General features: G+C 38.2%; 1 protein-coding gene across 1 annotated transcript in view; it reads right to left on the bottom strand.

Annotated features, from left to right (window-relative positions):
* Positions 1-3933: 3933 nt before the first annotated feature.
* The window catches only part of LOC138695354 (beta-galactosidase-like), a 210289-nt gene continuing 200486 nt past the window's right edge, over positions 3934-13736 (bottom strand). Inside the window, exon 8 of the mRNA XM_069819796.1 lies at positions 3934-4124. Coding sequence (XP_069675897.1) covers positions 3934-4124 — 191 coding nt within the window. The remainder of the gene's footprint in view (positions 4125-13736) is intronic.

Consider the following 13736-nt stretch of genomic DNA (forward strand, 5'->3'; position numbering starts at 1 on the left):
TTCACTACGTTCTGGATAGGTAACTGTGAACTTTTTGTCAAACAAAACCCTTGGTTCTAGGATGTCAGTTTCCATGCTCAGGGCATCACCGACACTCCTATCCCAAGGGAGTTTGAGATGATTAAGGTGTTCAACATTGAACACCTTTGTCTGACGGCAAATTCTGTGAAATGCCTTAAGGGCCTCAGCTTCAATCCAAATATGCAGAGGAGTGAGTCCTATTAGCATTTCAATTGCCGCTGTAGGAGTCGTTCTAAAGGCTCCCGTTACTGAAATGCAGAACACTCTTTGCAACTTGTTGAGTTCTGTTCTACAGTTCCTTAATTTAACTCTTGGCCACCACATAAGTGCAGCATAAGAGAGTATAGGTCTAACCATAGTAATGTATATCCAGTACACAATCCTAGGTTTTAGACCCCATGTTTTGCCAAGCATCCTTCTACAGGTCCAAAAGACCCTGTATGCTTTGGCTATGCAATAATCTAAATTATCTTTCCAGGTTAATTTCTTGTGTAGAATAAGTCCAAGGTATTTAACCTGTGAAGAGTATGGTATTCTTTCACCGAAGAGTGTGGGTTCCCTAAGGTTCCTTTTAGATCTCATCCTTGTGAAAGGTACCAGTACCGTCTTGTTAGGATTAAAGAAAGCTTAGTTCTGTTACACCAATTTTCAATCTTTTTCAGTGCTACTTGGAGCACGTCAACGACTGTGGTGGGAAATTTCCCTTCTACGATTACAGCAATATCGTCTGCATATCCAATGGCAAGATACCCAGCCTCGTTGAGTTCTCGCAACAAGGCATCCACTACCAGGTTCCACAGCAGAGGCGAAAGAACGCCTCCCTGCGGGCAGCCCCCAGCCACAGACACCCCGAGCGTTCCCCAACCAAGCTCATGGTAATTTGCCTGCTTTTTAACATGTAATGTATCCACTTGCAAATAAGCGGAGGTACATTGTGTTCTTGAAGTGCTTCGCAAGAAGTTTTATCAAACGCTCCTTCAACATCCAGAAATGCTCCTATGGCAATTTCTTTAAAAGCCAGCCCCTTCTCGATAGACGAGATACCTGGTGAAGTGCTGCTTCTGTAGATTTCCCAGGTAGATAGGCAAACTGGTACTTATGTAAAGGAAACTCCTTCAACACCTTGTCCCTAATATGTCTATCCACTAATCTCTCTAGTGTCTTTAAAAGAAACGAGGAGAGACTGATCGGGCGGTATGCTTTCGCAACAGCATAGCTTGGACGCCCCGGTTTTGGTATAAATATAACCTTGGTCTGTCTCCATGCCTGTGGAACATATCCAGAGGCTAGGCAGATCCTGTAGATGCTACATAGTATGGACTGTATAGAGTCTATACCTTGTTGCAGCAGTGCAGGTATGATCTGGTCAGGTCCTGCTGATTTATATGGGTCAAAAGAATAAATGACCCATTTTATTTTAGTTAACGTGATCACATCCCTGACCAGGGCCCAGTCCTCCTTGCTCGAACACAAGCGGAACAGTTCCGGTCGCACCTGATCAGCCATCCGACCATTGTTAACTACTTCTGATTCTGGAAAATGTGCGTTAGCTAATTGAAGCAACGTCTCTTTTCCAGACTATGTATAACTGCCATCTTACAGTTTAATTGTGCTAACATTTCTGTTAGCACTTTTTGCCATTAGCTTCATGAGTCTGGCACTGCTAGGAATACTTTCGATCCCTTCGCAGTGCTCCCGCCATGATTGCCTTTTTGCTTTCCGAATAGCCTTGTTGTAACTGGTGAGTTCCCTCTGATAGGTAATCCAATCACCAGTTCTCCTAGCAAGTTTGAAAAGTTTCCTTGTATTATGTCTAAGTTCGCTTAGCTCTTTTGACCACCAAGGAACCAGTCTTGGCGAGCCTGCGACCTTAGCATAGCAATTATCATAATATGATAGGAGAATTGACTGCTGCAACTGGTCAACTGCAAACTCCACATCTATTATAGAACGAATGTCCCTTGATATACCCGCTGTCAATGCCGATAGGTCCATCCTGTTTGCGTCCTAGTCGGTATTCCTCGGGTTCCTAATAATCACTGGATTAGTTATCTGTGATTTAATTCTAAAGTATATATATATATATATATATATATATATATATATATATATATCTATGATCAGATTCAGACGTATCTGATGATACATACCAGTTAGAAACTAGGTCCTCAACCAATTTAGTCCCCAGCGTTAGATCAATAACTTCCCTTCTCTGTGAATTAACAAAAGTTGGTTCGTTACCTTTGTTTAGAATATTCAGGTCCGTACTTACCAGATATTCCAGCAGCTGTTCGCCCCTTGGATTGATGTCAGTGCTTCCCCACAGCACATGGTGAGCGTTGGCATCAGTCCCTATGATGAGTTCCTTACCCGTTTCCTTGCAGTGGGAGACAAGTCTCCTCACCGTTTCCGATGGCGGGTTAGGTTCATCATAAGGAAGGTAGGCAGATGAGAATTGTAAAATCCTCTTTCTGCCCCCCTCCCTTATGGACGTCTCTATAGTAGTTACATCCCTGGAACAGAACTCTACTTTAAGCAAAGCATTCATCCAGTGTCTAACATAAATGCAAGTTCTTGGATTGTCAGTATTGGGGCAGTAAAGAGTGCCTCCAGTACACTTAACTCCCCTAACAAATCCCTTGTATACCCATCGTTCTTGTATGAGAGCAATGTCTATATTTTCACTAGCCAGTTTCTTGCTTAGTAAGGCAGAAGCTGCCTTGCAATGGTGAAGGTTAATTTGAATTACTTTCATAATTACCCAGTTAAAATACTCACTTATACAGCCTCTTGAGCGGGAATTTCCTCCGGGATTCCAGTCTCCATGGACTCCGGAGAATCATCCACTCCAGCAGCTGCCTCTTAAGCGTCTTGAGTCGCCTTTTTATTGGGGTCGAGTAGGATCTTGAATTGACCCTTGTCTACCCCAGTATAGGCGGTCAGCCTTCTCTGAAATTTTTGCAGCCGATTACTGGTCTATCAGCAAAATTAAACGCTGACCAGTTGAATCGGTCTGCTTATTAACCACTTTCCAATGCTCTGTGCAGAGCCCTTGATTAAGTAGTTGAACTCGTCTCAGCAGCACCTTAGGATCCGAGGTCGTAAGATCCCGGGTCCTAAAGGCTACCTTAAATGGTTTGGATAGTTCCTTGGCATCCATTACCTTTAGAACAAAATTATCCCTAATTGTTGTTCCATTAAGGCATTTCTGGAGCCATAAACATGAGTTCTGGTCCTCACAATAGTAGATCAGGGCCCCATCCTGTAATGAAAATGTCCTGAGGAGTGGTAGAGGCTCGCCAGATTGCGCGCCGTCTAATCCCCTCAGGATCACTGCCTGAATGTGACCAATGTCACTTTCTATTAGCTTGTCATCAGGATATGATGTCCCGACGATAGCCATTTTAAAGGTTGCTAAGGCCTCGCTGTAAGAGATTTCAGGAACAATGCCCTTGGGTCTCTTTACAGGCTGAGTCCCTGCTGAGGGTGGAGTGGCAGTACTAGACCTAGTCCTCTTGGGAGTCTTTGGTTCGGCTCCGCTCACACCACCAGTGGGTAGAGATGAAGGGCCTGGGTGCGCAGTGCTCCCGGCTCTCAACATCGCTTCCCTTTCCCTTCTCCTTCTCTTTCTTTCTGCCCCTGATAGCCTTTTCGAGCCCAGGTGCAGCCTGTTTATGGAAGAGGCAGTGATCCCCATCCCTTTATCCGATGTTAGATGTCTCTCAGCTGGAGAGTCTCTAACATCCTCTTTTGTTCTTGTGTCCTGCATTTTGGTCCCACGAGAACCGGGGAACTAAAGGTCACCCAACACAGAGCCCCGAATATGTTGGGAAGGCCAAGTACTGCAGGGTGTCGCCTGGTGCCCTACAGAGATCGTTAGCGACACTGATTATTGTGCTACCCCAGTGCCATTCAGCCCTCGGCACGATGCTTTCCACCTTGGCTTGGGTAGACCAACCCGTACACCAAAGTGGTGCTCCAACTGGGAGTCCCACCAAGGTTCTCCAGCTGGGAGCCCCAATTGGGTTGGATTTCAGTTGGTATTTTGGTAAGCCGCTTCTTTGTCAGGTACCTCCACCGGGATCTCTCTGGCATGAGTAACTCTACCAGTACAGCCCCCGGTTTCATTGGTACTCACAGGCTCCCCCACCAATGTCAAGGTCCTGCGGCTAGTAGGGGGAGTTCAAAACGCTTACTTTATACATTTTTGCACGGCAACACTCATTGTTGCAAAGATAATATGAACTGACTAAAAGACAATAATATACATTCGGTGAAGTCACTTTCATTGTAGCGGTTACAGAAGTAAATTAAAATATACCTGTGGGCAATTTTTAATAATAAATTAATAAATAATTGATAAACAATGAAATAAAGGCAAAAAAAAACATTTGTTTTGTGAATTAGGTATTTATATTAAAAACGGCAGAAAAGGGCAACATAAAACTGTGACGTTTCAATCACAAAGGTATAATTCGTACAGATTTACTTTCAAAATGAAGATAGATTTAATACATTTAAAAAGGCATTCTGCCAAAGTTCCGGTCTCTGTTCATTATTAATTATTCATATTAATTTCATGTTAATATTGTGATATCTCTATAATTCCCATCTTGTGTTACAATTATTTCACAAATTTTTTAACAGGCCAGGTCTCGCCTCCTGAACTGTACGTATAGTTAAGTATGTTGCCAGTTCAGTACAGGGTATTTCCTGATACAGTGTAGGCACAGTCTAATATACTGTATACAGTCGCGAAGCTCAATACGTAGTAAATATGCAAACATTAGATAGTTGCTCACCACTAGGATCGCTAATATCGCCTCATTACAGGCAATGTAAAATAGTACCGTCACAGTCTATTGTTTCTAGCACCCTCAAAACTCAAGCTTCGTGACTGTATATAGTAGACTGTGGTGTAGGCCTAGTCTGCTTTGTATTTAATGCACAGCGGGAAGAGTTTTCTGATCCTACTCCGTATTAATTTCATTTCCCTTTCAATCTCGATAGAACTGTTTGATCTTCTCTACTTACATGCAGTATCTCTTAGATGTTGACTTTTGCGCAATTTATATGTGGACTGTAGTAAATTTTTCTTGTTAATTTATACTTAATATTAAGAAAGATTTCAATTACTGTACAAGAATACTAAGCATTGTGAATTACATGTCTAAAGAACAATACGCGGTAAAATAAGAAATAGGTGGACTATGGAATGAGGCCATGTGAAAGTATTGTTAAATCCAAAACGTTTTTAAGAACGGCTAAAGGTTTCAATAAGGAATGGGGTAATCATGTGAAGTAGAGGAGATGATTGCCCATTAAAAGGAGACCTATAGAAATGCCATCGAAGAGCTGGACTGATATATCTACCCTTTCCACATATTGCTTTCAGTTTTGCTGGCATTTCATTGTCTCAACATCGCACAATAATGAGAACTTTCAGTATTTCAAAATTGTATTATTTTATTTCAAGTTTGATTAAACCAAATAGCTTACTACTACAATAATGCCAAGTGACGATAAAAATTGACGACATACTCCACGACTGCCACCTAGCAGTTAGATAAGATAACTAACAGCAGCGTCCATGGCAGTTGATAATATGTTTTGGTAAAAACGATGTTTTTCTCTTTGTTTCTTATGTCCTGTAATTTAAGGAACTTGCTGAAGAGATTTTATTTGTGCCATAAACGACTGTTTTAATTACCAGATTCAAATGAACGGAAATAAATGTCAGGTTTCCCAAAAACAAGGAATTGGGAGGACCATATAATGAGGTTATGATTGATTTGAGTATTGTAGCTAATGATGAGAGGAATAGGAGATAAACTCTCTCATCCATTAGAGGTATTGTTGACATTCAGTATAACATGGCCGGAATATATAACAAACCTAGGAAATTATAAATAATTATACATAAGTTGTACTGAATTTTACAAATTTATATGCAGTGAAAAGGAATCAATGTATCTTGACCAAGTAAAGTGAAAAGTGGAAATAAATTGTTCTGAGATGTCAGAAATATTTGAAAATGATTTTCACAAATTTTTGTATATAAGCATGGAAATTTTTATTCCACTCTGAACACTAAAAGCCTAGAAATTGAACTAAACTTTTGTACTGAAACATTTTAATCGCACAGGCATCACTATCCACTCCCCTTAAAGAATAACCTACTGAAATTAATAACATTACTTACGGCTCAGCCTATATATTGTAACGTAGCAATAATTGTAAAGTTATATCGGTCTTTATGGAATATGTGGATCATGTATTAAAGTTCGATTAATGAATTATCTTGATAAACATAATATATTAAGTGATAATCAATTTGGTTTTCGAAAAAAATTCAGTACAGATAATGCAATATATCAAGTTACTAAAAAAATTGTTAGAGAATTTGATCAAGGTAACAAATGTATTGGTATTTTCCTGGACATAAGAAAAGCATTTGATACAGTTAAATATATCTTAATTGAGAAATTAGACTTATTAGGAATCAAAGGTAATGCTTTAAACTTAATAAAATCGTAACTTAACGACAGAATTCAAATAACGAAAATTGACAATTATTCAAGTGAACCTTCAATTATTAATATAGGTGTTCCCCAAGGCACAGTTCTAGGCCCTATTCTATTTTTAATATATGTTAATGACTTATTAAAAATTTACTTACAACAATACAATGGTGTTCACTATTCTTATGCAGATGACACAGTTTGGTGGAAAAACTTGATATGATGCATATAATAAATCAAATAATGGACTTAAATGAATAAAAAATGGTTTGACATAAATTACCTTTCTATCAACGAAAATAAAACCATATAATTATTCCATTCTCATTATCTGAAAAATGTAACAAACCTCCTACATGTATATTAAGTATTAAATTACATAATTCTGATTGTTGTCTTATACAGTGTAAATGTCCGATTATTAAAGAGTCCTCTGAAGTTAAGTATTTAGGCATAATTTTCGATAATCATTTAAAATGGAACCAACACATTAATTACCTTTGTAATAAATTACGTAACACAGTATAATATTTTGTTTTACTGAGGAATTACTTGTCAATAAGTTTATTACGCACAATATATTTAACTTTATTTCAATCGGTAATTATGTATGGAATTATAGGATGGGGTAGCTCATTTAAATCCAATTTTAATCCACTTTATTTATTACAGAAGAAAATAATTAAAATATGTCTTCATAAACCTATTGATTTTTCCATCTCAAAATTTGTTTTGACTTTAATGTACTTAACGTAAGACAAATTTAATATATTGTATTAATAAAATTCATACATAAAAATCGAAACAATTTTGAATTGTATTATCATAGTTATGAAACAAAAGGTATGAATTCTTTAAGATTGTTTGAACCAAAATGCAACACTGTTACAGTATTTAATCATAGTAGTAATTTAGGACCAAGAATATATAACAAATTTATATTTAAATATCCTAATCTTGTCAATTCTAATAGTTCTAGTATTAAATTTAAAAAGTTATGTATGGATTTTATAAAAATTGAAAAATTGTAAATTTAAATTTATATACTATAATTGCATAGTAGACATAAGACAAATTGTATTGTGTAATTATTAATTTCAATTCAGGAATCCGCTCCTGAGCACGAGTTCTACTCTTTCAGGGGCGAGCTAAAGTTTTTTCTGTATATATGTTATGTAATAATTATTAGCAAAATAATAAATAAATAAATAAATAAATACGCGGAGACTACGAGAAAGGCAGAAAATAGGAAAGATTTGAGATAGCTGGGTTTGCAGTGAAAGACCTGCCTTTGGAAAGAACAGCATGAATGAATAAATTAGCCTTTAAATAAAAGTGTATTCTATTTCAATTGTAAATTCAAAAGATTATTCAATATTATTATATTATTTAATTTAATTCCAAAGCAGTCCTGTTAAAACATAATGCTGTATATACGTTGCACGCAGAAACTGAAGATAGTCTCTGGGTAAAGAACTGAAAGCATGAGAAGGACGCTGAAGGAAGCGGTGATGAAGACCAGCCTAGCTGCCTGCTGTGTTGCACGTGTGGTGAAAGCAATTAATACGGCTCTCTCTCGCTGCCCCTGCCACTCGGCAACACGTAAGTCGCTAATTACTTTTAGTCCTCTCATCGTATGCTTGATCACCGCTTACAAGCAAACATTCTTATGGGAGCAGATAAAAAAGTTAATTTTTTTCTTCCACCATATTAATAATGTCAAAACAAGTGCCTGTACAAATTTTGACCACTCAAACGCAATTACGAAGGCCGTAAAAATAAGTTTCCCTGGGGCCGTTTACAGAAAAAAACTCAATTTTTATTTATTAACAGAGTTACAATGTAAACTACATCTTCCTGTATCCAAAGTATTTAAATTCTTATCTTCTTCCTCCATTCTTCTCTTGCCTCCCAATCCCGTTCTTCCAAGCCTCTCTCCTTCATTCCACTTCTTATATGGTCCTTCCAGGTTTTCCTTGGTCTTCCTCTCTTTCCTCTTCCTGGCGGAATCCATTCCAAAATCTGTCTGGCAATCTTGTTTCTGGCATTCTACGTACGTGGCCATACCATTCTAATTGCTTGTAGCTAACGAAATGTAACAACGTAAGTTACTATTGACTCCCATTCTTTTCTAATGGTTGTGTTTCGAATTTTTTCCAATTTGGAATGTCTAGTGGAACGTCTAAAACAATTCATTTCAGTAAAGAGGAGTTTCAATAGAACACAATTTCATTGGACAAATTTATTATAACAGATACAACAACTGTTGAGCTATTTTTCAACATATTCCCCACTGGAATTTGAGACATTTGTCATGCTATGGGATCGACAGAGAGATGCAGACGCTATCACACAGTGGTTCCGATCCCAGGCGGCAGACTTCTACAACACAGGGCTACGAAAGTTAATCCGACGGTATGAAAGTGTCTCAAATGTGGGGAGTATGTTGAAAAGTATCTCAACAACTGCTAAAATTGTTTAAATAAATATTTCCATAAAACTGTGTTTTGTTTCTGTAAAAGGCCCCAGGGAAACTTACTTTTTTACAGCCCTTGTAATTGCGCTCGAGTGGCCAAAATTTGTATAAGCACTTGTTTAGACATTATTAACTTGATGGAAGAAAAAAAAAATAACTTTATCAGCCCCCATGAGAATGTTTGCTTGTTAGACATGAAGGTAATGGTATGGGTTCAAATCTTATATAGTTCCAAATACAAATTCATTGGAAAGAAAAATACCACCGAGAATGTCACGTGTTACTAATATATTGTACGCACAAGAACCTTGTCCAAAAGAATAATTTATTATTTATTTGTCTATGTTTTTTTTTAATTTAAATATAATTTTATTCGTTCGTTTTTGTATTTTTGCTCATTTCTTTATTCTTATACATTGCTACTCTTTCCTTACAGCCTTTCTTTATTTAATTGTTTCCATGTTCGTTTTATTTTTGTTTCTGTCTTCATTGTTCACTATTCTGATTTTAATATCTTTTTTTCTTTTCCTTGAAGTTGGCAGAAATATTTGAATATTCGAGTAAGGCACGTAAAAGTAAAAGCTGATACGCATTTGAGCACAAAGAATGTTGCGTACTCCATATATATTATTTTAATTAACACAGTGAACACTGAACTATAAACACGGGGCTAGACGCGGACGCTATCTGCAATCAGCTACTGAGATTTCTACCAGTGTTCATACTTATTTTTTGAGAGATGGGACATGACAGGAGCATTGCGATCGGAAAAACAACTGAACGTCACAGCGTGGTAGACCTGTCGCTATGGTAACAACGGTTGAGTTGCCAAACTTACAGTTCCCACGTGACGAGTGCTTAAATATCTCTCTCGGCGATATTTATTTATTGTGCACACAATGTTAGCATTGGTTCGTTTCGTCTTTGAATCTCTGTCGATTTTTGTATTGTTTTCTTACCTTCGCGTCAATTGTCAATGAATGTTTTAACGTCAGCCATCTTAACGACAATTGCTAGCTTCCATCAGGTGGCAGCGTGGTAGTCCATATTGGCAACATGGCACTGTAGTTCCGAGCTCGGCCGCTTAACTGTCATGTCCCATCTTAAAAAAAAAAAAAAAAAAACAAGTATAGTTAATGAATGCTCTAGCTCGTTTTGACGAATCCTTTTTATGTTTTTCACTACACGCACAAAATGTGCAGTATGAGACGGACAGAGCTGCTACCACAGTCTAGTATATACAGTCACGAAGCTTGAGTTGTGAGGGTGCTAGGAACAATAGACTGTGGCAGTACTATTTCGCATTGTCTGTAATGAGGCGATATTAGCGATCCTAGTGGTTAGCAACTATCTATGGATGCATATTTACTACGTATTGAGCTTCGTGACTGAATAATAGGCCTACTAGACTGTGGAGCTACTTTCTTCCACTGGTTGAGGTTTTTTTCCGGGGTTTTCCCTCAACCCAATATGAGCAAATGCTGGGTAACTTTCGGTGCTGGACCCCGGACTCATTTCACCAGCATTATCACCTTCATCTCATTCAGACGCTAAATAACCTGAGATGTTGATAAAGCGTCGTAAAATAACCTAATAAAATAAAATAAAATAAAATAAACTATCTTCCGTCTCTGTCGCTCTCGCTATGTCTCTCTGACAACAGTGCGCCTGAAGTAGCATTCAATATCCCATTTTCAGGGATGTTTTGTGTTCACTATACCTGGTTATTTGAAAATAAATTCCATTTATAAGATTTGCTGTGAGGTTTATACTACCATCATGAAGCACATTGACTTCCAACACTAGCTTACAAAAGAATCTTCAAACACGGAAACGTCTGTGTTTACACCAGCAAAGTACGTAATTTCTGTTGTTTCTCTGCTGCCGCCATGCCGTGCCGTGCCGTGCCGCTGGTTGCGCAAAGCGCGTTACTTAAAATAATGATAGGTGCGTTTTGGTGTCATTAGCGGAATTCTTCTGATCATGCAGGCAACGGCTGTCTCCTTAATTAAATACATGTTGAAACTGGAACGTGATGAAAGTGCTCTTCGAACACGCCCCCGTTGCAATCGCGCTCGATGCACCCCTGGTTTCACATTTCAAAATTTGGCTTCCAATTAGATTGTCAGTTTCAAGACAAGCCCGCTAATAGCTCCGCACATATGAAGAAATAAGTTGATAGAAGTGAAACGGAATGAAATAACGATATGCATGTATGTAATGTATGTATGTATTTTATTTTTATTTTATTGGGTTATTTTACGACGCTGTATCAACATCTAGGTTATTTAGCGTCTGAATGATATGAAGGTGATAATGCCGGTGAAATGAGTCCTGGGTCCAGCACCGAAAGTTACCCAGCATTTGCTCGTATCGGGTTGAGGGAAAACCCGGAAAAAACCTGAACCAGATAACTTGCCCCGACCGGTATTCGAACTTGTATGTATGTATCTATGTATTTATATGAAGAGTTAAGTTATAAAAAATTGTAATATTAGGGTATGTACATTGTGTTTGGCTTATATTAGAAACATTTGAAGGGTTTTTTTTTTAAAGAACCATAGTCCAAAAAAGTGCAAATTTGACACATTAAGTATGTGGGGAGAGCGTATTGTAGCGGCAATATACTGAATTAGTTGTTACTTACTTACTTACTTACTTACTGGCTTTTAAGGAACCCGGAGGTTCATTGCCGCCCTCACACAAGCCCGCCACTGGTCCCTATCCTGAGCAAGATTAATCCAGTCTCTACCATTATATCCTACCTCCCTCAAATCCATTTTAATATTATCTTCCCATCTACGTCTCGGCCTCCCCAAAGGTCTTTTTCCCTCCAGATATGGAAGATAGCTGCGAATATAGAATAAGCAGTCGTGGACAGCCGATAAGGGGTGGTCCTCCAGCTTGGGGGTTGGGCGAAGGGCTAACAACCCATCACCGTAAAAAACAGCTTGTTACGAAACCTAACAGTAAGCCTCGGAATTAGTTGTTAGTAAAAAAAAAAACCATAGTCCTATGTTATAGGAGTGGAAATTTTCAGTGGTTTTCATAAAACAACCATAGTCTAAAGACTTTTTCTGTGAAAACAGCCATTGTCCATGACGATGTATGTATGTATGTATGTATGTATGTATGTATGTATGTATGTATGTATGTATGTATGTATGTATGTATGTACACTACCGGTCAAAACTTTTCGATCACCTACCACAACAGACTATGGATTTGTGGTTAAAACAGAGGGTTTCGTTTTCAATATTCTGTCATATCATAATTCTAGAGAGAGAAAATATTTATTTTGTTGGTCTATTTAGTTTTTCTCATGTGTTTGTACATTGAAATAATGTATATAGTTATTTCCACAGCTGATCGAAAACTTTTGACTGGTAGTATATGTATGTATGTATTTATTTATTTATTTATTTTTGTATATCAGCATGCTCCATTACATTAGAGTAATACTACATGCTTTACATAAAATATTACAATGTATGTATGTATGTATGTATGTATGTTTTATTTAACGACGCTCGCAACTGCCAGGGTTATATCACCGTCGCCGGTGTGCCGGAATTTTGTTCCGCAGGAGTTCTTTTACATGCCAGTAAATTTATTGACATGAGCCTGTCGCATTTAAGCACACTTAAATGTCATCGATTTGGCCTGGGGTCGAACCCGCAATCTCGGGCGTAGAAGGCTATACCAACTCCGCCAACCATTAGACGATTTGAGACATTGTTTCCAATTAGACATTTCGACATTAGACCATGCGTCAGTAGACATTAGACTTAATTGGAAATTAGACTATTTGGCATGAGACCTTTTCCCATTGCACATGGATAAGTTGTAGACTTATTTTTCATTAGACGTAATTGTTGATTAGACATTCTGTACTTTAGACCTTGTACATTTAGACGTACTGACCTGAAATCCCAGTATTTGCCATTTAAACTGTCTGTATTTTTTTTTATCTTAGCGTACTATGGGGTATGTGTGCTGTTGGTAGCACTGAATGAGATGTCGTTCACAGAAGTAGCGGCCTTTGCATCTGCAGTGATATTTCCCTAGAACAAGAATTGCGTAATGCGCAAACTCCAGCGCGTTGTGAAACCGGGTCAAGTCCGCCCGGGATGAGCTGCAGCATTCCAGCACACGAGCTACCAATCTTCGCATCTTGAAATCCCCTGCTGTTGTCACGGATTAGGAAACGATGAAATTTACCCACAGCCGGACGCGAATTTGAATATTTACAGATACATACATTTATGTAACAAAAACTGTGTCCATTTCAAGGTTATAGAGAATCCGTAGGTATTTGCAGATTTCATTTCAGCTCGCTGTCAGGAGGAGGGGGGTAAAATGGAACAGAAGGACGGGAAGTAAAACGGAACTGAAGGTGTAAAAGGATGTGGAAAGGAAAAGAAGGGACAGGAGCAGAAGAAAAGGGATGAGGCAGAAAAGACAAGGAAGCAGAAGAGGTAAACAAGGAGGAAATGGAGCAGAACGATGTAAATGAGAAAAGGGAACGCAATGCCTAGAAGAGAGATGTCAGAAAGAAAGAGAACAGAAATAGATGAGAGAATATGAGAATGAGGTAGTAGTAAAAGGGAACAGAAGAAGAAGAAGAAAAGAGGAAACACGGTAGGAGGAAAGAACAACGTAAGAAAGAAGGAAGAAGTGGCAGAATATAAGAAATGTATTATTTTAGGATACTACCT

This window comes from Periplaneta americana, chromosome 1 (genome assembly GCF_040183065.1).
Source record: "Periplaneta americana isolate PAMFEO1 chromosome 1, P.americana_PAMFEO1_priV1, whole genome shotgun sequence".
Classification (NCBI taxonomy): domain Eukaryota; kingdom Metazoa; phylum Arthropoda; class Insecta; order Blattodea; family Blattidae; genus Periplaneta; species Periplaneta americana.